This window comes from Hypanus sabinus, chromosome 14, assembly GCF_030144855.1.
Source record: "Hypanus sabinus isolate sHypSab1 chromosome 14, sHypSab1.hap1, whole genome shotgun sequence".
NCBI lineage: Eukaryota > Metazoa > Chordata > Chondrichthyes > Myliobatiformes > Dasyatidae > Hypanus > Hypanus sabinus.
Window position 1 is genome coordinate 92,135,818 of NC_082719.1, and position 27,089 is coordinate 92,162,906.

The 27,089-nt window shown below is 40.1% G+C and overlaps 1 protein-coding gene across 2 annotated transcripts in view; it reads right to left on the reverse strand.

Annotated features, from left to right (window-relative positions):
* LOC132404987 (ankycorbin-like) overlaps nt 1-27,089 on the reverse strand; it is a 207,860-nt gene that overhangs the window by 90,337 nt on the left and 90,434 nt on the right. For both annotated transcript variants that reach the window (XM_059989645.1, XM_059989644.1), the window contains exon 3: nt 7,843-7,973. In XM_059989645.1, coding sequence (XP_059845628.1) covers nt 7,843-7,973 — 131 coding nt within the window. The remainder of the gene's footprint in view (nt 1-7,842; nt 7,974-27,089) is intronic.

Here is a 27,089-nt window from a genome sequence, read left to right on the forward strand (position 1 = left end):
CAGCAGTAAAATTATAACCTTATTAAACTTGCTCTCCATTCTCTGGGAATCCAGTACCTTTAGCCCCCTTTCCTACATACCAACTGTCCTGATCAAGGGCTTGGTGCAAAACATCAACCTTTTAGTCTCGTCCAGAGATGCTGCCTGGGTGGGTGGGTGGGTGAGTGAATCTCAAGATTATTAGCAGTTGTAAGATCTCTTGTGTTTATGAAGTTATGATGGCTTTTGTTTATTTCAGCATCATTATTAACTACACAACAGATCTTCAACACAAGCCCAAAAGCGTGCAGAAAATCCAAGCGCACAAAGTCACCTACAGTCTCCATGTTAAAGTCTGCAATAATCAGATTCCCATGTGATGATCTGTTGCTCTCTGAATCAGATACCTCAAGACACATACTTAACTACTTATCTCTGGCAGTCGCCAAAAGAGGAAGAAAATTAACCAGTCATGATGTCAGATACCTCAAACATATGACTTTGCCGCTTGTCTGTGGGATGTGAACAATGATATTTTTCTCAGTGCAAAGGTCACATGCCTAATATCGGACCAACACACACAAGATGCTGGAGGAAGACAGCAGGCCAGGCAGCATCTACGGAAAAGAGTACATTCGACGGAAGGGTTTCAGCCTGAAACATCGACTGTACTCTTTTCCATAGATGCTGCCTGGCCTGCTGAGGTCCTCCAGCATTTTGTGTGTATTTCCCGGATTTCCAGCATCTGCAGATTTTCTCTTGTTTGCGATTGGACTAATATCTGACCATTTGTTTCTGCAAGATATTGCGATCCGTTTATTCTTAACTAACGCAGACACTGTTTTTAGTTTCCCAGTTCCCTTTTATAAAGATGGGCTATTGCTTACACAAATAATACAATGCAGACAACTTACATTGTTGGCTTTATTGTGGCTTTTGTAGTCATAATGAATTACATCAGTGGAAATGTACTAAGTGTTTAAAGGTACACATTTATGCCACATCCATCTGGTCAGACAGCAGAGGACTTAACAGTCCATACCACAATTCTGGCTCTAGTTAAGTATTCAGAACATTGTTTTACCGGGTGTGCCCTTCAAATAAGGTTAAAGGAACAAAGCAGCTTTGTACTGTGAAAGCAAAAGGCAACAGAAGTACCAGAACTGTTTAAAAACAGATAGAACCAACAACTGAAGAGTTCACAGAAGCCACAGCATGTTTTATTCAACGCTAGTTTAAAATCTGTGATGTAAAATTAAAATTTAGTTTGTTTATCACTTTACTAAGTGGAATATATCATACTTGTAATGTGTAGATTAAGATATCTTTTCTTTATTGAAGGCCCCGTGTTAAGCATAAAGACATGGTGTAGCGGTGTGCTACACGCAGCGCTAAAATTACGACACGGAGTCGGTAACTGCAGTCGAAGGAAAAAACTTTATTCGAAATCTTCAGCCTCACTTTTAAGCCTCACTCAACCTGCCCCCCATGGCGCAGAGGCTCCAAAGCTCTGTGCTCGCAAACCCCCGTAGGCCATCTAATTGTGAGTCAGTTCGGATGTGCCAGGAAAAGGGTCACCACAATGGCACACTTTAAAAACTCACTTGATGGTGTCACGTTTAGGTTCTAAAAAAATTGCAACAAAGAAAATCCTTCAGCAAGTGAAATGAGTTTGCTAGTTCTGACTTTGAGCTGAGGCATAAAAAGTATGTCAGAAACATGCAAATATATGGTAGCTTGGTTGATCACTGAGCTTGGCAAAATGTTTGAAGAAGTTTTGGTTCCAATCGAGAAGCCATCATCAGTGCGCGGTTGAGGGTGTTGTCTCCTCCGAATGCCATCTTATATACTCCTCTGGGGTCTGGATGGATAGTGATTAGACATCGTGATCTGTTTGGGTGGTTCAGCAGTAGGAGATTTTGATTGGCTAGCTTCGAGGGAGGCCCTCTGGAAGTGTTTGTCCTGATCCCGAGATTACTGCTGACATCTTTGTTTCTCTTTTCCCTGTAATGGTTCATATTCTGGATATATGTCGATGAGCCTGTAGAGAACCACGCTTCGAGAAATTCTCGTGCTTTTCTTGCTCTTATTGGAGTCAAATACATGTATGTAAATGTACACATACAAACACACAAATCACGAAATCATTGCAAGGAATCAAAAATATTATAAGGACGATTAAATTATAAGGGGAGAAAGTGGTTAAAGTAATCCACAGATACATAACCGAAGCTTACATTTCATTGTAGGTTGTGGAAGTGTGTGGTGCATTTAGAGTCATAGAAAAGCACAGCACAGAAACAGGTCTTCCAGTCCTTCTAATCAATGTCAAATTATTTAAAGTCTACTCCCATTAACCTACACCTGGACCACAGCCCTCCATACTTCTCCCATTCAGGTATCTATCCAAACTTCTCTTAAACAGTGGAATTGAGCACAGATCCTCCAGTCCCAGTAACATCCTTGTGGTGCATTTGAGCAATAATATTCATTTAAAATTTACCTTGGGCTCTTTGCAATGCTGGAAAATAAGGAATTCTGCAGTTCTAGCTCCGAAATTTTACACAATATGCACAAATTGATAATTACAGAAAAGCAATTGAAATGTCAGGGATTGCCATACTAATAACAGAAAACACATTTGAAAAAGTTTCAAATATGAATTTGTGGTTAAGAAGGATTATGGTGCATTGGCCTTCATCAATCGTGGACTTGAATTTAGGAGCCAAGAGGTAATGTTGCAGCTATATAGGACCCTGGTCAGACCCCACTTGGAGTATTGTGCTCAGTTCTGATCGCCTCACTACAGGAAGGATGTGGAAACCATAGAAAGGGTGCAGAGGAGATTCACAAGGATGTTGTCTGGATTGGGGAGCATGCCTTATGACAATAGGTTGAGTGAACTTGGCCTTTTCTCCTTGGAGCGAAGGAGGATGAGAGGTGACCTGATAGAAGTGTGTAAGATGACAGGCATTGATCCTGTGGATAGTCAGAGGCTTTTTCCTAGGGATGAAATGGTTGCCACAAGAGGACACAGGTTTAAGGTACTGGGGAGTAGGTACAGAGGAGATGTCAGGGGTAAGTTTTTTTTAAATGCAGAGAGTGGTGAGTGCATGGAATGGGCTGCCGGCAACGGTGGTGGAGGCGGATATGATAGGGTCTTTTAAGAGGCTTTTGGATAGGTACATGGAGCTTAGAAAAATAGAGGGCTGCAGGTAAGCCTAGTAATTTCTAAGGTAGGGACATGTTCGGCATAACTTCGTGCTGTAGGTTCTCTATTTTTCTATGATTTTGCTCTGAGCTTTTTCGCCAAATTTTCATCATTTTCTGCATTCACCATATCTCTGAACCTTTGCTTTAAAATTTATTCTTCAGCTGTTCAGTATCTTTCCCAACTTAAAGATAAAGATTTCAAAAATTAACTTTATTTGTCACATGCACATCAAAATGTACAGTGAAATGTGTCACTTGCATCTAATTAAATCTGTGAGGATTGTGCTGGGCAGTCAGCAGGTTTCCGGCACAAACACAGCAAGCTCATAATTCACTAATACTAACTGTCCATCTTTGGAATAAGACCGTAAGAGATAGGAGCAGGATCAGGCTACTTAGCCCATCGAGTCTGCTGTGCCATTCCACCATTCCTGAGCCCGGATCCCACTCAACCCCACACGCCTGCATTTTCATCATATCCTTTGATGTCCTGACCAATCAGCAAACTATCAATTTCCACCTTAAATATATCCACGGTCTTGACCTCCACTGCAGTCTGTGGCAGAGCATTCCGCAGATTTACTATCCACTGGCTAAACAAAAAAATCCTCCTTACCTCTGTTCTAAAAAGTTGCCCTCAGTTTTGAGGCTCTGCCCTCAGGTTCTGGATATCCCCTCCACAGGAAACATCCTCTCCATATCCACCTTGTCTAGTCCTTTCAACATTTTTGATCCCTACGTATTCTTCTAAATTCCAGTGAGTACAGGCCCAAGGCTGCCAAATGCTCCTCATATGTTAACCCTTTCATTCCTGGAATCATCCTCGTGAACCTCCTCTGGACTCTCTCTAATGACAACACAACCCTCCTGAGATACGGGGCCCAAAGCTGTTGACAATACTCCAAGTTCGGCCTGACTAGTGCCTTATTAAACCTGTTTTTATATTCTATTCGCCTTGAAATAAATGCCAACACTGCCTTCTTTACCACAGACTCAACCTGCAAATTAACCTTCTGGGTGTCTTGCACAAGGATTCCTAAGTCCCTCTGCACCTCTGATGGATGAATTTTCTCCCCATTTAGGTAACAGTCTGCACTGTTCCACTGTTCCTTTTACCAAAAAAAAATGTATTGTCATACACGTCCCAACACTGTATTCCACCTGCTACTTTTTTGCCCATTCTTCCAATTTGCCCAAGCCCTGCTGCAATTGTATTGCTCCCTCAGCACTACGCATCCCTCCAATGGGACAAAACTGGAGCACCTGGAGAAAACCTATGCTGTCATGGGTCTCCATACAGACAGCGGTGGGAATTAAACCCCGACCGTCCAGCTGATGCTGCAAAATCCTGTGCTACCACGTCACTAATCAAACAGACTAGCAGCACAGTAGCACAAGTTCAAAATCATAGAGTCATCAACAGGCCATTAGAATCAAATGTCAGCTATTTCTCCAGTCTCTATATAAAAAGAGCAGTGAAGCAGAAGGACTCATTTGCACACCCAACCAATTTTATGCTGGTAAAGAACGGAGTGCCACATTAATTAATTATGTAATTTCAGTATTGAATATTCTATATAATGAGGTTCCTTATTATAATTCTGCAGTTTGAGACCAAGCCAAACTATAACCTTAACGTCATCTCTGATGCAGGAGTAAAGTTATCACGCTGCAGCCACACGTTTGAAAGACCTGGATAGAATGGAAATGCAGAGAATGTTTCCAATAGTGGGAGAATCTAGGACCGGAGGACACAGCTTCAGAAAAAAAAGATGTCCATTTAGAATAGAGATGAGGAGGAATTTCTTTAGCTGGAAGGTGGTGAATCTTTGGAATGAATTGTCACACACAGCTGTGGAGTCTGAGTCATTGGGCATATTTAAAGTGAAGGTCGATAGGTATTTCATATTGCATTAAATCAGTGAATGTCCTCCCCAACATCCAGTTTCCCCACCATCGAGGGTCATCTTTAAAAGGTGATGTCTCAAGAAGGTGGCATCCGCCATTACAGATCCTCACCATCCAGGACATGCCCTCTTTTCATTATTACCATCAGGGAGGTGTTTCAGGAGCTTCAACAATGATTTAGGAACAGCTTCTTTCCCCTTGCCAGATTTCCGAGTGGTCCTCACGAAATTGCGCTCTCTTTACATTATTTATTTTTAATGTATTTTTATTCTAACTTACAGTAATTTTTAAGCATCGCACTGTACTGCTGCTGCAAACCAACAATTTTCTCAACACATAATAAACCTGATTCTGATCTCATTCACTCCAGGGGAACAAAGCAAATGAAGTAACTTAAAAGAAACTAGTTAAAGATTCTGCCCTGAGGAACTTCTGCAGAGATACATTGATCCTGGAATGACTGAACTTTAACAAGCACAACTTTCTCTTTGGGTGTAGACCGACACAGCCAGTGAAAAGTTTCTCTCAATTCTCATTAATCTGAATGTTATAAGGTCTCCGTCAACGCCCATCTTTATGTCAATTCAGTCACTTTCACCTCAGTAAAAGAACTCATCTCTTAGATCTTCTCTTGATATCTCTGAGTGCACATTGTTCAGCAGGAGGTCATGGATGATGCTTACAGCAAAAGTTCTTCAACACACAACTACAATTATGTCTGGGATGTACACACTTAGTGGCCACTTTATTAGGTACACCTGCTTGTTAATGCAATTATCTAATCAGCCAATCACGTGGCAGCAACTCAATGCATACAAACATGAAGACATGGTCAGCAGCTTCAGTTGTTGTTCATACCAATCATCTGAACGGGGAAGAAATGTGATCCAAGTGACTTTAACTGTGGAATGATTGTTGGTGCCAGACAGGGCAGTTGGAGTATCTCAAAAAAACTGCTGACCTCCTGGGATTTTCACACTTAAGTCTCTGGAGCTTATAAAGAGTGGTGCAAAAAGCAAAAAGGTGAGCAGCAGTTCTGTGGGTGAAAATGCCTTGCAAATAAAGAGAGGTTAGTGGAGAATGGCCAGACTGGATCAAACAGGAAGATGACGGTAACTCAAATAACCACGTTACAACAGTGGTGTTCAGAAGAGCATCTCTGAACGCACACGTCGAAGTGGACGGACTACAGCAGCAGAAGACCACACCCGGTACCTAATAAAGTGGCCACTGTGTGCAAGTCAACTGTAACACTCTGACCTGTGTTGTGTGTTTTTCCCAAGGTACAACTGGCTACATTTTCTTAAATTCTACTAAACGTCTGAAGGTGAGGTATCAGTCTTCAATGACATGCGTAGCTTTAAATAAGTGATTGCGTTTCACTTCTTAAAATAACCTGTCACTACTTTTTAAATTCAACTCCATCCCAGTGATGGTGGGAATGTCCATGAGATTAGCTATAAGACCATAAGATATAGGAGCAGAATTGGGCCACTTGGCCCATCGAGTCAGTGCTGCCATTCAATCATGGTAGACTTATTATCCTTCTCAACCTCGTTCTTCTGCTTTCTCCCTGTAACCCTTGACAACCTTACTATTCAAGAGCCTATCAACCTCTGCTTTATAAATACGCACAAAGGCTTGGCCTCCACAGCTGCCTGTTGCAATTAATTCCACAGATTCACTACTCTCTGGCTAAAGAAATTCCTTCTTATGTCTGTTTGAGAGAGGTGTCGTCCTATTCTGAGACTGTGCACTCTGGTCCTAGACTCCCTCACTGCAGGAGATGTCCTCTTCACATCAACTCTATCTAGGCCTTTCATTATTTGGTAGGGTTTAATGAAATCCACCCCTCATTTTTCTAAATTCCAGTGAGTACAGGCCTAGGACCACCAAACACTCCTCATATGTTAATCCTTTCATTCTCATCTGGACTCTCCTCAATGCCAGCCCATCTTTTCTTAGATAAGGGGCTCAATACTGCTCTCAATACTCATAAAACCCTGACCTGATCTGACATTTTTCTAAATTCTGGCTGTAGAGTAAAAGTGACAAGGTGAAGCTTTTTTATAAAAGCGAGTGAAGCGGTGCTCTGTGCTGTTGGTTTCTTTGGAAAAGAGAGGATAGGAGCTCAGTAACTGCATGGGGTAATATTTAATGGTTACTGCAATAAATCACATTTACTACAAAGGCAGTTTTAAATAAGATTTTTGCAATATATACAAAAATTGGCACTACTATACTTCAAAATGCCATATTTCATTGCAATACAACTAGCAATGCAGATTAATTTATATTAAACAATGTTAGGCATCAATGCCAATGAAGCAGAATTTACAAGGGAATCAATAATTTCACAGTATGATTGCAGCAATTTGCAACAATGAATGTGTCACTGCCAGAAACTACCCGCCCCCCAAATCAGATATGTGGATAGCTTAGAATCTGAGACTAGGAATGATAGAAGCCACAGATTTATTATCTACATTAAACATTTAGCTCTAACCAAGATGCATCATTATCAAAGCAGCAACTCCGGCCTTGTTTTCTACAACTAAAAGTTGTAGAAAAATACAGCAGTAAAGACACACCAATTAAAAGGAAGTATTTAAAAATAAATAGGGCAATTTAAAACAAGGATTTTTACAAAGGTTGATAACCAAAACAAAAATAATCCCTCCCTCCCCCTCCCCCACCAAACAGACTTTTAAATGCAGGGGTGGCGGTATTCGATTCACTTACGCAGATTTCCCCTCGCCATCCAGCTTGACGGGACTGGTCCCTTTTTTGCCCAAGAGAGCTGCCACTTTCTCGGCATCGCCATGCTCCACAGCTTGCAGTAGTCGCTCATCATTTTTGTTCCACTCATGTACCTGCAATGCAGAAAGAAAAGCTGAATGAGTGCGGAGATACAGGATTGTGTGTTCAGGCACTTAAAACAACTCAGACACAAGCAATACATTAATCAGAAACCTAATTCGAAGAATCGGATGCACATCCGTGTGACAGGTTTTAGATTTTCCCTCCCAGGTCCCAAATATTTGAAAAGGAAGCTGAATGAAAAGACCTTACAGTTGACACACATATCTAGACAAAAGAATTTCAGATCCTGCAAGGCATTCTCCATAAAAACGTTTAGCTGCACTAGTGAGAGACCCATCACATTGCACATGCTGCACCGCGAATGCCACTGAAAACTGCTGACATCAGCTGCTTAAGATACTGACTGGCTCTCTGCCCAAGCCAATCCTGTGGGAATAGCATTATGAATTTCTGTGCAAGGAGGTTGCGAAGACTCAAAGGCTGATAAGAGAACTTTGTCTATAATTGCCAATGTATTTTCCTATTCTGATTAATGCAAATACTTCTTCAGATTTCGTACCCTGCATTTTGATTTATTTAACACCTGCCCAACACAACACCTGATGTAATAAAATAACATGACAGGAGTAGAGATTCTGCATCCAAGCTTGTAATTTAATTGAGATTTCAAAGTGTCATCATAGTTATAGTCAGATAATGCTTATATTAATTCAGAGATTCTGCAGATGCTGGAAAGCTTGACCAACAACTCCAAAATGCTGGACCATTCAGCTGGTCATGTAGCACCTACTGTATGGAGAGGAATAAATACTCAGGCTGGAGGAACAACACCTCACATTCCATCTTGGTAGCCTCCAACCTGATGGCATGAATAGCGTTTTTTCCCCCAACTTCTGATCATTTCTCCCCCGTCCCCCTTCTCTCTTTTCTCAATGCCCCTTGTGCCTCCACTCTCACCCCTTCTTGTCATCTCCTTCTGGTTCCACCTCCTCCTCTTTCTTCCATGGTCCACTGTCCTTTCCTATCTTTTTCCTCTTCTACCTATCCCCTCCTGGCTTCTTTAACTCTCCTCCCTTACCCACCATCCCCTTTACCTGGTCTCAACCATCACGAGCTAGCTTGTACTCCCCTCCCCCTTCCCCACCCCCTCTTTATGACTTCCAGCCTTCATTAGAAGCAGTCCTGTTATTCTGGCTTCTGCTGCCTTCCTTTCCAGTACTAGTCAAGGGTCTGAACCCAAATCATCGACTGTTTGTTCCCCTCTCCTGAATCTGCCCAATATAATGAGTTCCTCCAGCATTTTCTATGTTGCCCATGTTAATTCATAGGCTGTTAAGCATATAATCAGTCCACATATGGCACCTTCCATGGACTACTAATGGGCTTGTCCAAAATAAAACCTTATTTCTTTATTCCTAACCATTGCTGAAAGACTAGAGGTTTTTCAGATTATCTGTTTTCTATACAAGCCCAATTTTCTCTCAATCCATTTAATTTTACTAGTAACATAAGAGCATGCTAACATCACTAATAGTACCATAACTTCAAATTGTTTCAGATTTATCTATTTTGTGAAATGAGCCAAGTTCAAACAAAAAGAATTCAAGTTATTTATTAGTTTCCAACAAACTGCCCCACTATAATTAGCCATCAACATTCTAAGCTATGATGACAACGAATGAGATGGGCCAAGGTGACTGTTACCATCATTCATTAATCTCTTAAATTAAAAAAAGCACACTGCAAGGTCAAGATGCAAATCAACTCAGATCATATCATACAATATTCATTCACATGAATCAACGCTGAAAACTCTTTATGACTTCCAGCCTTCATTAGAAGCAGTCCTGTTAAGAACTGTTGAGAAACAGTCTGCAGTGGTGGGTTGCGGAAAGTACTTTGTAACATTAGCAGCAGCAATTGTGAAGATCCTTGAACAATAGTACAAAAGTTCATTCCCATAACCCTATTAACTGAGTTTCTAAACTGATTCATATCATTGTGAAGACACAGTGAAAGGTTAAAAAAAAGTTTATTAAAAAGAATCACTCCAAGGATGAATTTTTGAATCTTAATCATCTGGTTTCAGAAACACCAAAGCCAACTTGACATTGTACTGAATACAAAATGAAACAAACTGCAGCTGTTGGAAGTCTGAAATAAAATTCTGGAAACAGCCAGCCAGGTTGCATCTGAGGGGGAGAAAAAACAGAGCTAACATTTCAAGTGAAGACTTTTTAAATCACACATGGGAAGGAGAGAAAAATATGATTAAGCTGCTGAGAGGGAGGAGTCTATTCTATACATCCCACTAAAGATCAATAGACATAGGTGCAGAATTGGGCCATTTGACCCATCAAGTCTGCTCTGCCATTCCATCATGACTTATATATTATTTCTCTCAACACCATTCGCAATCCTGCTCCCTTTACCTTTTGATGCCTTTATTAATCAAGGTCCTATCAACCTCCACTTTAAATATACCTAATGACTTGGCCTCCCCAGCCATACATAGTCATTCTAAAAAGATACCTAAAGCCTGGTCCCATCTGATAACTTAAAGCTACACCTTTGATCTGGAGAGAGCAATTGGAGTTGAAGGGGAAATTATTCAATCCAAGAAATTCAGATATGTGGCCCAGTTTGTTGGTGGAGGGAAATTGGTTAGGCCTGTGCTCAGGAAGCCAAGGACAGAGCCCTCAGACCATCCTGATGTGGAGTATAGGTGTGAAGTACAAAGTAGATTTATTGTCAAAGTACATATATGTCACCATACACAACCTTGACGTTCATTTCCTTGTGGGCATACTCAATAAATCTATAGAATAATAACCACAACAGGATCAATGAAAGACCGGCCGACTTGAGTGTTCAACCAGAGTGCAGCATACAACGAACTGTGCAAATACAAAAATAAATAATAAATTAGCAATAAATATTGGGATAAGTAAAGGGAATGAACATCCATGATAAAGATGAGCCTGGCAGGACCAGGGAAGAAGGAACTTCAGAACTGTAGACTGAACAGGACCAAGAGTTGACAGAACATTCAACAATTGTCCAAGTTCAAAAAAAAACAAAGCACAAGAAGCAAAGTTAGTGACATGTAAGTACATTTTCTCAGAGCTTCAGAATAAATATACTTCTCTCCCTTATATTTTGGAGCAAAAGGTTTTTATGAACACATTTTTTTTAAAAAACAGGTCTTCCAATCAGAGTCTCTCCCTCAAATCCAAACTGAAAGCATGTGTGCTTCACCCATGATAACCTACTCTTTCAACATCTAACATTACGTGAGTAATCTTGAAGATAAATATCAAAGGCTGTCAGAGTTCATAGAAATGTACCAGACAAGTATTCAGGCATAATTAATTTGAATGAAGACATTGCATAAAACAAATCTGTTGCTATTCCCCCTACCAAATAAATAGTTTTAAAATGAGACTAACAACTAGTTATTTAAAGAAGTATGACATTATATGTGGCAGAATTGTTGGTCAAAGTTCTGGAGACCTCCCTCCTTTTTCACTGCATCCAATTATATTTTTAGCCCACAGAACAAGCAGACGAAAACTTGGCTAAACTTTTCATCCATTAAAAAAAGAAGCATTCAGCAATGTACCACTCCCTTGGTATTGTACTTGGAAAGTTAGCTTACAATGTGTGTTAGGAGCTTAAATGCTTAACTATCTAACTTGGAGCAGTATATGCTATTGACTAGCCAAGTTGGCACGGAGAAGAGGAAGGGATATTTTTTTTCCCAAAGTAAAATGCTATTTATAGCATCTAAGGGTATTAATACTATATTAGGATGTTTTCAGCATTACCATAAGACCATTAGACATAGGAGCAGAATTAGGCCATTTGGCCCATTGAGTCTGTTCCGCCATTCCATCACGCTAATTTATTATTCTCAAACCCCTTCTCCCCATAACCTTTGATGCCCTTACTAATAATGAACTTATCAAACTTCATTTTAAATATCCCCAGTGACTTGGCCTCCACAGCTGTCTGAGGCAATCAATTCCACAAATTCACCAATGTCTGGTTAAAGAAGTTTAAATGGTACATGGTCACTGAATGAAAGCATGCTTTATTGGCTTTATATCTGCAACAATTCCCTAGCCCATGAACATGTATTTGCAGATCTCTTAGTTAACAGGATTTTAAAATTGCAATTCAGTAATGACATTTACATATGGCCCTATACAAGACATTCAACAGTTTCCGAAAATTATCTACATTTTCACTACAAGGCAGGAGAAAGGGATTGAAAGGGATAATAAATCAGCCATGATGGAATGGCAGTACAAACTCGATGGGCTGAATGGCCTGATTCTGCTATGTCATATGGAGGTACAGCAGTTAATTTACAGGACTAGTAACCCAGATGCCTTAATTATCAGCCAGAGAATATAATTAATTCCTACCATGTCACCTAAAGTTAAAGTCAATTAATGTGCTTAAATTTTAAAAAATGTTATTAAATAATTATGTTTCTTAAAAAAATCCCTTCTGTTGTACTTATGAATAGAAATCTGCCATCTTTATGATTTATCTTGTGTTTAGACACTTGGCAGTGTGGAGGGTCAGAAGGATCTTGGGATCCGAGTCCAAGGACACTCAAAGCTGCTGCACAGGTTAACTCTGTGGTTAAGAAGGCATATGGTACATTGGCCTTCATCAACCGTGGGATTGAGTTCAAGAGCGGAGAGGTAATATTGCAGCTATATAGGACCCTGGTCTGACCCTACTTGGAGCACTGTGCTCAGTTCTGGTCACCTCACTACAGGAAGGACGTGAAAACCATAAAAAGAGTGCAGAGGAGATTCACAAGGATGTCGCCTGGATTGGGGAGCATGCCTTATGAGAATAGGTTGGGTGAACTCAGCCTTTTCTCCTTGGAGTGACGGAGGATGAGAGGTGACCTGATAGAGGTGTATAAGATGATAAGAGGCACTGATCGTGTGGATAATCAGAGGCTTTTTCCCAGGGCTGAAATGGCTAACATGAGAGGGCAAGGTTTTAAGGTACTTGAAAGTAGGTACAGAAGAGATGTCAGGGCTAAGTTGTTTTTTTTTTATATACACAGAGTGGTGAGTGCGTGGAATGGTCTGCCAGCAGCAGTGGTGGAGGCAGATAAAACAGGGTCTTTTAAGAGACTGCTGTATAGGTATACGGAGCTTAAGAAAATAGAGGGCTATGGGAAACCCTAGGTAATTTCTATAGTAAGGACATGTTCGGCACAGCTTTGTGGGCTGAAGGGCCTGTATTGTGCTGTATGCTTTCTATGTTTCCATGTTTCTAATGGTTGGTCCAGACCACCTACCATAAACACAAGAGATTCTGAAGATGCTAGAGATCCAGTGCAATACAGACAAAATGCTGGAGGAACTCAGCAGGTCAGGTAGCATCTTGGAAAGGAGCAAGCAGTTGACATTTCTGGCTGGAAACATCGATTATTCCTTTCTGTAGATGCGACCTGATGTGCTGAGTTCCGTCAGCATTTTGCATGCATTACCCCAGACCACCAATGTGGATGAATCATAATTTCCTACTTAAAAAGTCTTGGCAAGCCATTTGATTTAAGAGCTACTAGAGAAAGAGCAACTAATGCTGCCCTTGGTAGCAACACAGTTCCTGAATATGCGATAAAAAATTAGTTTGAAATATAATGTCTTTCACATCTGCAGTGTACGCAAACCACAGCCAGCAGATTACTTCTGGTTTGTAACCTGTTAAACAGTTCAATCCTTAAAATAATTTCTTCTTTTTTGAGGCATTGTAAGTGTTGTTACTTCGATGTACTTGTGCTATTTTTGAATAATAAGATTTGAAAACAACAGTTCACTATACCAGCACAGTCTCAAAGACTAAAATGTTTGAATTATATAATAGTACACTTTGAAGAAATTGACTGAGAATTAAGTGTTAAAATAAGATACAATAAACAATCACAGTGAGAACCTAGAAGGCTTCCTCTTCCTTGAGGAAAGGAGTTTCCAACCCTTCTTTATGCCATGGACCCTAACCATTAACCAAGCGGTCCGTGGATCCCAGTTTGGGAGCCCCTGCTCTAAAACCAGGAAGACATTGATGACAAAATCTACCGATGTATCAGCATGGCCTTCGGTCAACTAAGGAAAATAATTTTGAAGATCAAAACTTCAGACCTGGCCTGAGCTCTTCTTCCAAGATATAGACTAGCTGCAGCATGCATTCTAAAGCACTGGCAAAAGAACCCAGTACCAATCCTGTTCTCACAAATCCTCCAAATTCACTGGGAAAAAAGTATCAATATGTTCACTTGGCATCATCTTCAGTATCAAGGACCAAGTTGCTTTTGTTCAGTTATGCTGGGTTAGCCAGCATCTTAACACCCTTTACAGACAACTTTAAACCTACTCTAATATTAGTGCAATGCTTCATCGGCCAATGGGCCTGCAATGTGCTGTTCTACGTTCATTCCCACTGACTTGTAGGACCTTCTGTCCAATGATTACTCAAACTGGAGAAAGAGCATTTGGGTTATATTAAAGTCATGCACATAGAAGCTTTACACACCCACTCATCAACCCCACCCGTCTAGGACTCTGTTTCTCATGAAATTCTACTACATTTTAAAAACAAGCAAGCTCTTTTCACTGAGATTGGGTGAGACGAGAACTAGAGGTCACGAGGTAAGTGTGAAAAACGATATGCTTAAGAGGATTGCAAGGGGGATCTTCATTCAGAGGGTAGAACCAGTGTGAACTGAGTGTGAAGTGGTGGATGTGGGTTCAACTGTGATACTTGAGAAGTTTGGGTAAGTACATGGACGGGAGGGGTATGGAAAGCTATGGTGCAGGACGATGGGACTAAGCAGAACAAAGGGTCAGCATGAACTAGATGGGCCGAAGCACCTGCTTCTGTGAAGTGCTCTATGACTCTAAGACTCCTTTTCTCTGTAAATCCCTGAAAGAACATGAATCTTAAGGCAGTGTATGGTAATATACATGTACTGAGGTAATACATTTACTTTGAACTCTGAACAATTTTGAAGCAACGACAAAGGGTATGTGGACCCGTAAAGGTCTATGTGTGCTCCCAGCATTGCCATTCTCGCAAAAGCTCATTGTCTGGATTCCTGTTCATCAAGATGAGGTGCTTGAGTGTAAAGTAGTACAAAATGGTTGTTACTCTGAATCCCATGCAGCAAAATAAAACCCACAATAAGCATAAAGAACACCAAAAACAAAATATATGAATATATAATCATGTAAAACACAACGTATAAGTAATTGTTATACATATAGACTGATTGTATGTACATAAAGTGACACTAGGTAATGTGCAGGTAGTGGTGGTGTCTGGTTAATGGGTGGAGATGTTGATTAGGCTGGATGCTTGGAGGTATGTCATCTCTTCCCTGTTGGGAGTGGGACTAACAGTCCATAAGGAGGGTGGTGGGATACTTCATGATATTGCTGGCCTTTTTTCTGGTACCTTTCTCTACATATGTCCTCGATGGTGGGTGGGCTGGTGCCAATGAAGCATTGGGACAGTTTTAATCACAGCTAAGTTATATAGGTTATGCAAAAATAGAAATAAAAAAGCAGTAAGGTAGTGTTCATTGCTTCAATGTCCATATAGGAATCAGATGGCAGAAGGGAAGAAGCTGTTCCTGAATCGTTGAGTGTGTGCCTTCAGGCTTCTGTACCCCTTTCCTGATGGTAGCAACAAGAACAAGGTATGACCTGTATGATGGGGTCCTTAATGATGGACACTGCCTTTTGAGGCATTACTAAGTTTACAACCCTCTGCGGCTTTCTTTGAACCTGTGTGGCAGACTCCCATTCCAACTGGTGCTGCAGCCAGTTAGAATGCTCTCTATTGGAGGTACATCTGGAGGGAGTATTCTTGGACCACAAAAGGCCCTCGAATATATTGAAGATCTGCGTTCATTATTGTGCTCAAAGGTGGTGCCTCTATATACAATATGTGTATCTATATATCATCACTGGTATTCCTTTTACTTTCAAACTTTATCACACAGACATACCGAGAAAGGACTTGTATGATGAGCCATTTATTTTCACTTTTTTAATAAAAAAAAGTAAACATCTCTGAATTCTATTCTTCTTTTCAGTTACTTACATATATTAATATACTCATATACTCTATCCAAATCTCACACTTACAATCTGGATAACATCAAAAAATTTTAATGTGACTTATGCTTTGGTCCAACAATTTACTGTTACAATGCAAATTTATGAACTGTAGGAAAAGTAACTAGACAATCTAAAAATCCAGCAACTTCACAGGGATTGTCTCAACCAAAGCAAAATTTCTGATGCTCTAAAAAAAAAATCAAGGGCATCGTAAGTATTTCACTTTCCTTTCAGGATAGTAGCCTTATTTTAAATCCTAAAATCAATCCAGATCCTGCCATGGAGAGAATAAAGAGCACAAAGTTCCTTGGTGTGCACATAACAGACAATCTTACCTTGACTCACAATACCACCACACTATTGAAGAGGCACAGCAGCATCTCCAGTTTCTGAGGAGATTGAGGCATGTAGAGCTACCTGTCCCCATTCTGACACCTTTCTTAGCAGAGCACCATCAAGAGAGTCCAGTCTGGCCACATCATTGTTTGGTACGTAAGCTGCAAAGCTTCGGACCACAAAACAGTAAAAGCAGCCAAGAGAATCATTGGAGTCTCCCTCCCCTTCCCTTTGTGACATTTACTGGAAGTGCTGCAGAGAAAGGGCCCAAAGCATTATTGGCAACTTCTACTACCCACTGCACAATCTCTTTTACCCGCTACCATCAAGAGGAGCAATAGAAGCATCAGGAATAGGACTGCCAGATTGGGTAACAGCTTCTTCCCTTACGCAGTGAGACTAATGAATACCCTGCCACCACTGAGGTCCCATCACTAGGAGAGCGAGCTATTTACCGTTTGGCTGTGTTGTGCTTTACTACATGCAATTTGACTTATGACTTGTTAACTTATAGTATAATACTTTGATTTATGTACTGTGTGCAATATATGTTGTGTGGGTGCACTGTAGTCTGGAAGCACCTTGTTTCATTTAGTTGTATACATGTGCAGTCAGAAGACAATAAACTTGAACTTGAGATTTCTGAACTCTATATCTACAAAGCACAAACACAGGGAATCCATGTACTTATCGTCTACTCAGTAAAGCAATTCAGAACCAGAGGAAACTTAAAACAGAACTATGACTAGACTTTAAATAAAGGACAAAAATATTAACTCCAATTTCAGCTGGGTTACTTACACCTGCAGACAGAAACGAACACAGAAATATACGTTTCATCATGTTGCTGAGGTTGTTCACTTATGTGCTGCTTTTCACTTCTGGTAGATCTGCTAGAGTGTATGTTGCTTTAAAATTTCCACAGAAACAAGTTCTCTTGGTACGGATAAATCAAAGCAATGCATTGAGAAGATAAACACTAGACCCTATTCAACAGAACTCTGCCATCGTTCAGAGGAAACTGTCATTCAGCTTTGCACCATAAAGAATTTCTATTGTAAGACGATACAAGGGATATCTGGAACGAGCCACTTGTGTGTCACTGAGATACCAAATTGTAATGACATACTATTCATGTTAAGCATACAAGGAGGAGGATGACACCATGTTGGCACAGTTAGAAAAGAATGAGACAGCTTTGCTTCAAAACATTAATGATAGAAGCTGGAATTGGGCAATTATATCTTGACTGTCTTAATAAGGCATACTTCATTTGTTGACTTTGGGAAGCTTTTAATAGACAAGGAATGATTGGTATCAGGTGACGCTTTTTATTAGTTTATGTTCACAAGTTGCATTATTTGAAGATACTGAATGTTGAGCAGGAAGGTAGCTTAAGAAAATCTCTTACAATATTCAATTTAATAGTTTTGCAAAAGTATATTAGTAATATTAATGCAGTTTAAGATAATACTTGGGCTATTATTGATACTGCATTAAAGTCCTTTGAATTTCCGGCTTTATCCACAGATATTAAGAAAATAAACACTGCTTACGTTAAATCAGAACCCTGGATGCTGGGGCGATTTTGGTTCTGTTCCAATTTATAAACAAACACATTGAAAAAGCCAAGGCACATTCCACAGCTCTGAATCAGAATCAGGTTCAATGTCACCGGCATTGAAATTTGTTGTTTGTACATTGCAACACACTGTAATAAAAATATAAATTACAATAAGCATATATAAAAATAAATTAAGTATGTAGTGCAAAAAAAGAGAGAAAGCTGAGTGTTTCTAATAATGGTCCTAGATATTAGCTTCAGTTCAATATTTCAAACCAGACCTAGCTTCAATGCTGCCGGTAAGAGAATTCTAACACCTGCAGTGGTTAAGTTATTAAAACACTACATTGAAAACAAGCAGATTTGCTTTTGCACACACTCACAGATACTGTACATGCTTGTCTGAGAGTCAATGTTTTCAGGAGACAAAAATTAAATCAAGAAAGAACACCAGCTGATAAAATGCAATACGCTGCATTCTAAGATGCCTGCTACAAATGATCAGAATACATATCTCCCACATCGTTTAACATCAATGTATGCAGATAGTAAATGGAAATAACACTGGAATTAATACTTTGTTCTTTTTATTTAGTAGTAGTTGTTCTGCTGTATATATTTCCTTCTGTTCCACAATACATTCTGATTAAATCAAAGTTCAAAGTGAAATTTGTTATTATAGTACATACACATCACCACATACAACCCAGAGATTCTTTTTATAGCAAATCTATAGAACAGTAACTGTAAACAGGATCAATGGACAACTGTGCAAATACATATATAAATAAACAGCAATAAATAGCGAGCATGAAATATCAAGGTAAGAGTCCTTAAATGAGTGTAGTTATCCCCTTTTGTTCAAGAGCCTGATGGCTGAGGGGTAGTAACTGTTCTTGAAACAGTTGGTGAGAGTCCCGCGGCATTTTTTTCTTTTTCCATGGATGTTGGTTGATCTGCTGAATGTTTCCAGCATTTTACTCAAAATCAGATTGTTAGCCATGTTGTACTGAATTATAACTGAAGTAGGCTGATCCTAACCGGGCAGGGATTTGAAGCGAGTGCATGATTGCCTTCGATGAATGCTTACACTTCTGGGAGATCTGCAGTGTTGTCAAAAGCTGCCTTGAGATGAGTTCTGCCAGGCAGCAATTTGTGTGATATAACTCAGCACAGCAATCCTGTAAAAGTCCTGAGGCAAATTCTCTGACAGCAAGGGCAACCATGACTTTCAAGTTGAGAGCACTGCATGGACTTGAATTTGTTCACCGTTTGGGGTTTCTCAAAAAAAAGCACAGATTTATAAAATACAATCATATCCTTGGCAACTTCCTGCCAATGAACACCATTGCACAAGGAAGATGCCTCTTTCATGCATTTCTCTTCAAAAGCAATTTGGAGTTCTTTGTTCCTGCAACCACCTCTTTGTTGCCCTAATCTTCAAAACCTTGCTCTTCAGCCTCTGCCTGTATGCAGGCAAGAGAAGGGCAAGGACAAGCATGTGAAACGCTCTCACAGGAAAGCAGCATCCATCATTAGGGACCCTCACCACCCAGGACATGCTTTCTTCTTGCTGCTGCCATCATTGAAGAGGCACAGGACTCACACCACCAGATACTACCCCTCAAACACCAGGCTCTTAAATCAAACTTCACTTGCCCCATCATTGAAATGGTCCCACAACCAATGGACTCATGTTCAAGGACTCTTTATCTCATGTTCTTGATATTTATTTCTTACTTATTCATTGTTATTGATTCATCTTTTTGCATTTGCAGTTTGTTGCACTCTGGTTGAACGCCCGAGTTGGGCAGTGTTTCAATGACTCTGTTATAGTTACTATTCCATAGATTTGTTAAATCTCAGGGCTGCATATAGTGACATACATGTATGTACTTTGATAATAAAATTTACTTTGAACTTTAAATGGATTTGCCACCCTCTCCTAGTGGTTTAAAAAAACTGCCAGCTTGTGTAGTGGTGTGATTTTCTTCTTAATGGCATCATTCCTAGTTGAGTGTTGAAAAGAAAGGTGTTATTGAAAGTAGAAATGAAGACACCTGCCCTGCTGTTCCCTAGAGTATTGCTAAGTTGGAACTGGTGCCAAAGGCTACATATTTGCCAAGGCTACATTAAGTGGAAAATATGCAGATTAATTTGTAAGCCAAGGTGTTCAGCAAATCAAAGCTGTAGTATTGATTGAGGAGAATGTGGCAGTACGAAAGAGAGGAATCAAGGACAGATATGTTTGGCTTGGCTAAGAAACACCACAAATGCCATACTACTACTAAATGCACTCTACTCTACAGGCTACCAAATAAATCTTATTATCAAAGTGCATATACGTCACTACATACTACCCTGAGATTCATTTTCTTGCTGACATACTCAGTAAATCCAAAAACATAATATAATTAATGAAGAACCAACAGGACGGACAAACAATCACTATGCAAAAGACAACAAACTACAAATACAAAAGAAAAAAAAATAAGTAAGCAATTAATATCGAGAACATGAGATGAAGAGTCCTTCAAAGTGAGTGGGAACTCGCAAAGCTTGTGGGAACAGTTCAGAGATGGAGCAAGTGAAGTTATCCCCACTGGTTCAAAAGCCTGATGCTTAAGGAGTGGTAACTGTTCCTGAACCTGGCAGTGACGGTCTTGGGGTCCTGTACCACCTTCTTGATGGCAGCAGCAAGAGGAGACCCAGTGGAAACTGTTCTACACAAATTACCACCCGGTGGAAAGGACACAGAAGAAGAAGTCTGTAAAGAGGTATTAAGTTTTTGGAGTTTCTCAGACAAACACAGGATACACTGTTCTCAACACGAATGTTGGTGTTATATTTACCCTGCAAGAGCTAGATTAAGATCACATTCTTCAACACTCAGAGATAAAGAAACAGCATCAGGTTTTGCCCGAAATTGATAATACTGCACAACTGTGACCATGGGATGGAGATCTGCACAATATTTTCAGCAGATTGACCTTTAGACCAACACCCAAGGACAGGAGCTATTTCAAGAACAAAAGAAATGCATTAGGCTGATCAGCTAATATACACAATAGGAGATACGTGTTAACTTCATGTTTCCTTGCACAGAATAGAGGTAATTTCAAAAGCTTGGTTCCAAAGTACTGTGTTCATTTCTGGCCTTCTTGTTGTAAGGAGGATGTGGAAGCTTCAGAGAGGCTGTGTATCAGGATGCTGCCTGGATTAGACAGTATAATTTAGGAGGAACAAGGATGAGCGAGCTAGGGCTTTTCTTTTTGCCAAGGAGGATGAGAAGTGACAAATTGCCAAAATGTGAGGTTACCCGTAGGATAAGGTTGCACGTCTGCCTTGCACACCGCATGAACCTGATCATTTTAAAACTTTACAACTTGAGATTGCGAGGAATCTTAAATCCCATCTCCACTCCCTTGGTCAGGAAATACACTTCTAAAGCCTCAAACCAAAACTTTTGAAGATTAAAGCAAGTATAGCAGTTTTGTGTAATTTTTCAGCTAAATATAGACCAAATTTAAAGATTCCCAAATTTCACCTATATAAAAGAATCATAGCTGTCAAGTTCTATTATTTTTATAACTTGTTTTAATGTATTTTACTGTTGCAAAAAATGTATTCCATGCACTTGCTGAGTTTCATAGAATGATATTCTTAGTTAAACGACCTCCACACCCCCTCTAAAACTACACCATAGAATAACAAAATATTATAGTGTTAACAGGTTACTCCATAAGCCATGACTCTAAGTGCCATCCACCAGAAACAGATTTTTCTATGTCACCTCTGCCAGCAAGCCCAAACCTCCAGTGTCTATCTAGTGGAAGAGTACAAAAGTCTGCCAATTGCCTAAATCAGTTTATATCGCACTTGTCCTTTGAACCATGGTTACGTAAATAAACAAACTATTTATAACTGCAAGGTAGAGATTAGTGTGGTGATATGACAGCCATTTCAAATAACAAAAGGGTCAGCAGATGGTAATCAACCTTCCAACAAGTCCAGAAGGATGAGGCACAGATATATAACTGAAGATGTGTTCATCACTAACCTCATGAATGAGTGAAATGGATCTGCATTTTAATTCAGAATCAGAATTCAATTTAATACCACTGGCATATGTCATGAAATTTGATAACTTTGTGACAGCAGTACACTGCAATACACAAGAGAAAAAAAACTGAATCCTATTAGTTAAATAAATAGTACAAAAAAAATTATTGAGGTGGTGTTCATGGGTTCAATGTTCCTTCAGAACTCAGATGGCAGAGGGGAAGAAGCTGTTCCTGAATCATTGAGAGTGTATCTTTAGGCTTCTGTACCTCCTTCCTGGTAGTAGCAATGAGAAGAGGGCATATCCTGGGTGAAGTGGGGGGGGGGGAATGAGTACCCAAAAGATAACGATGGACTCTACCTTTTGGAAGTGCTGCTCCTTAAAGGTGTCCTGGAGAAAATTCTCAACTCTTTGCAGAAAGTGCTACAAGGCCAGCACAGCATCATAGCTGAAGTGACCCAGGTCCTCATTCACAACTTCATACACATACAGTCTACATAAAAATTCCATGTTCTCCTTGTAACTACATGAGGTTTTCCCCTGGGTGCTCTGACTTCTCCTCAGATCCAAAGATATTTAGGTCAGTAGCTTAATTGGCTAGTGTAAATTGCCTTCAGTGGGTGGTGAATTGTTAAACCTGTGGCAGGTTGAAAGGAAGTGGGGGTGGGGGAGAGGGGAAATAAAATGGGGTTTGAATAGAATCAATACAAATCCGGGGGCAAACTGCCTGCTTCCTTAGTGCATGACTATGTATACCTTTAACAGAAACTGGGGAACCAGCAAGCAATTCCAAAGTAGCTAATAAATGACATTAACAATTCAGCAAATATAATTACCCTTTCAACACTGCACTCTCCCCATTTGTTTATTCAAAGTGTCAAGGGTCATTTTTGCCTTTTTACTACTGCCAATTAATGAGAATTTCAACAACAGTACAATTAGTTTAAGTCATCTTTGTTAGCATTCATAGTGTACAAAAATTTGCAAATTTGCTCCATTCATATTGGGCATATATACTCAAACATCACAATAATGAAAAGTCTGATGGGAAATTTGAACCACAATGATATTAAATGAGCATATTCCATCACCTTAATTCCAACTTAGCAAAGCATTGTCCTTTAATACAAGTAATTAATGCTTGCTCTTGACTGTGAAATGCAAACAATATGAAATACAGCTTTATGCATGCCAAATTCAATCACCTTCCCTTTTCAACGCATCTTGGATACAACCACCATTTTTTTCCCAATTACACTCTGGGCATTACAGCCTTCAGCAACCTGAGAGCTACTGCCCACTGATCTTTATCCTGGACCTCAATGCTTCTCCACTTCCTCGCCCTTTAAAATGCTTCAGAAAGGCCATCAAGTTTCAGCAACGTCTACTAACCATCCTTCCTGCTTGGCACCAAATCTTTTATGTCAATGTGTGTAAAAAGCCTGACTCTTAATCAATTCTCTTTTGCAATTGCCTTCCTATACATTTTCATAGACTAAGCTAATTGGCTTATCTCCCCTTCTCTACACCTCAGTGACCCATTGCACAGTACCTGTCATCCTTTCCCTGTTCAAGGACTAGTTCATCCACTATACTTTTGGTAGAATATTCTTAGATTTGACTTAAACACTGCTGAAAGTTTTACAATCTAATTTGTTAATGGTTTTGTGAAAATTAAGCTGTGCAGAAGAGTTTTGAAAAAGCAGCCGACTGGTCGAGCAAATTAACTCAGAGCAGAGATTCAAAGATCCCCAATCTCTATATAATGAGATACCCAATTATCTCACTTTAAAGACTCTTTAATTCATTATCTCACATTCTCGTTATGTACTGCCATTATTTATAATTGCATTTGCTCAGTTTGTTGTCTTCTGCACTCTGGTTGAACTTTTATCGATCCTGTTATCGTTACCATTCTATAGATTTGTTAAGTAATCCCACAAAAAAATGAATCTCAGGTTGTATATGGTGACATATACAGTCTGTACTTTGATAACAAAATTTACTCTGAACTTTGAAATAGCTATAATACTCCCAGCGGAACCAGATAATGAACATTTTTTGCAAAGAGTACCAGTACAATGCAAGGTTAAACAGTTAGATGTAATGTGGTTGAAGATGCGCTAGAGGGTCTGGGCATCAACACGATAAGTGACTAGGCAAGGGCATAGAGATGGATAAGAAAGAAAAATGTCCATTATTTAATAGAATAACAAAAGCACAGCAGTTTTCAACTGATAAAGAACTGATACTTATGTTCAGAAGGGTCTGAGTGCCTCTCCACGCGTTACCGAAAGTTGACAGTCATGTCCAACAAATAATTAGAAAGGCAAACAGCACAGTTCCTGAAGAAAACTGAGTTGCAAGTGAGATAATTTGATTCCACTTGTAAAGAGCATTGGAAAGATTCACTGTAATATTGTGTACAGGTCTCATACCTGTAGCCAAGGAAAGACATTCTATGATAAATGGAGGGCAAAAGAGATTCACCAGGTTTGATTTCAGCATTGGAGGAGAGATTAAATTCAATTGAGCTTGCAATCAGAAGTGACATCATTCTTAAGTACAAAGTTCTTACACAGTTCTTAAGTGGGAGATGTGGAAATGATGATCCCCTTACTGGGCATCGAGAATCAAGCGTTAACCTCAAAAAAAAAATTCAGCCACTCACAGCAGAGATTAAAGTTCTTAACAGAGAGGGTAGTAAATCACTGGAACAGTCTCAGTGGGAGAGCATTTTGGAGATAGTGATCACAATTCTATCTCCTTTACCATAGCATTGGAGAGGTGTAGGAACAGACAAGTTAGGAAAGTGTTTAATTGGAGTAAATGGAAATATGAAGTTATCAGGCAGGAGGTTGAAAGCATAAATTGGGAACAGATGTTCTCAGGGAAAAGTACAGCAGAAATGTGGCAAATGTTCAGGGGATACTAGCGTGGCATTCCGCATAGGTACGTTCCAATGAGACGGGAAGGATGGTAGGGTACAGGAACTGTGGTGCACAAAGGCTATTGAAAATCTAATCAAGAAGTTAGAGATCTAGAAGATTATAAGGCTAGCAGGAAAGACCTTAAGAATGAAATTAGGAGAGCCAGAAGGGGCCATGAGAAGGCCTTGGTGAGCAGGATTAAGGAAAACCCCAAGGCATTCTCCAAGTATGTGAACAGCAAGAGGATAAGACATGAGAGAATAGGACCAATCACATGTGACAGTGGAAAAGTTTGTATGGAACCAAAGGAGATAGTGGAGATACTTGATGAATACTTTGCTTCAGTATTCACTACAGAAAAGGACCTTGGCGATTGTAGGAATGACTTACAGTGGACTGAAAAGCATGAGCATACAGACATTAAGAAAGGGGATGTGCTGGAGCTTTTGGAAAGCATCAAGTTGGATAAGTCGCCGGGACCGGATGAGATGTCCGGTCCAGACTACTATGGGAGGTGAGGGAGGAGATTGCTGATCATCTGGCGATGATCTTTGCATCATCAATGGGGACCGGAGAGGTTCCGGAGGATTGGGGGGTTGCAGATGTTGTTCCCTTATTCAAGAGAGGGAGTAAAGATAGCCCAGGAAATTACAGACCATTGATTCTTACTTCAGTGGTTGGTAAGTTGATGGAGAAGATCCTGAGAGGCAGAATTTATGAACATTTAGAGAGGCAGGATTTATGAACATTTAGAGAGGCATAATATGATTAGGAATAGTAAGTATGGCTTTGTCAAAGGCAGGTTGTGCCTTACGAGCCTGATTTAAATTTTTGACAAAGTGACTAAACACATTGATGAAGGTAGAGCAGTAGATGTAGTGTATATGGATTTCAGCAAAGCATTTGATAACATACCCCATGCAAGGCTTATTGAAAAAGTAAGGAGGCATGGGATCCAAGGGGTCATTGCTTTGTGGATCCAGAACTGGCTTGCCCACAGAAAGCAAAGAGTGGTTGTAGATGGGTCATATTCTGCATGAAGGCCAGTGACCAGTGGTGTGCCTCAGGGATCTGTTCTGGGACCCCTTCTCTTTGTGATGTTTATAAATGACCTGGATGAGGAAGGGGAGGGATGGGTTAGTAAATTAGCTGATGACACAAAGGTTGGGGGTGTTGTGGATAGTGTGGAGGGCTGTCAGAGGTTACAGTGGGACATTGATAGGATGCAAAACTGGGCTGAGAAGTGGCAGATGGAGATAAGTGTGAGGTGGGTCATTTTGGAAAGTCAAGCATGATGGCAGAATATAGTATTAATGGTAGGACTCTTGGCAGTATGGATGATCAGAGGGATCTTGGGTTCGGAGTCCATAGAATACTCAAAGTTGCTGCACAGGTTGACTCTGTGGTTAAGAAGGCATAAGGTGCTTCGGCCTTCATCAACCGTGGGATTGAGTTCAAGAACCAAGAGGTAATGTTCCAGCTATATATGACCACTTGGAGTGCTGTGCTCAGTTCTGGTCGCCTCACTACAGGAAGGATGTGAAAACCATAGAAAGAGTGCAGAGGAGATTTACAAGGATGTTGCCTGGATTGGGGAGCATGCCTTATGAAAACAGGTTGAGTGAACTTGCCCTCTTCTCCTTGGAGCAACAGAGGATGAGAGGTGACCTGATAGAGGGGTATAAGATGATGAGAGGCATGATCGTGTCAGATTCCATTTCCCAGGGATGAAATGGCTGACGTGAGAGGGCATGTAGATACAGAGGAGATGTTGGGGCAAGTTTTTTTTATTAAAAACGCAGAAAATGGTGAGAGTAAAGGAAGGGCTACCGGCGATGGTGGTGGAGGTGGATACAATAGGGACTTTTAAGAGACTCCTGGATAGGTACATGATGCTTAGAAAAATAGCAGGCTATGGGTAACCCTAGGTAATTTCTAATGTAAGGACATGTTTGGCACAGCATTGTGGACCAAAGGGCCTGTATTGTGCTGTAGGTTTTCTATGTATGCACGTCTCATCAAGAAAGCTGTGCGGGTTGGGTAAAGGTTAAATATATCGTAAAAATGGAGAGCCACTTAAAAGAATAACTGTTTCAAAGTTGAAAAAATATGTATTCTCA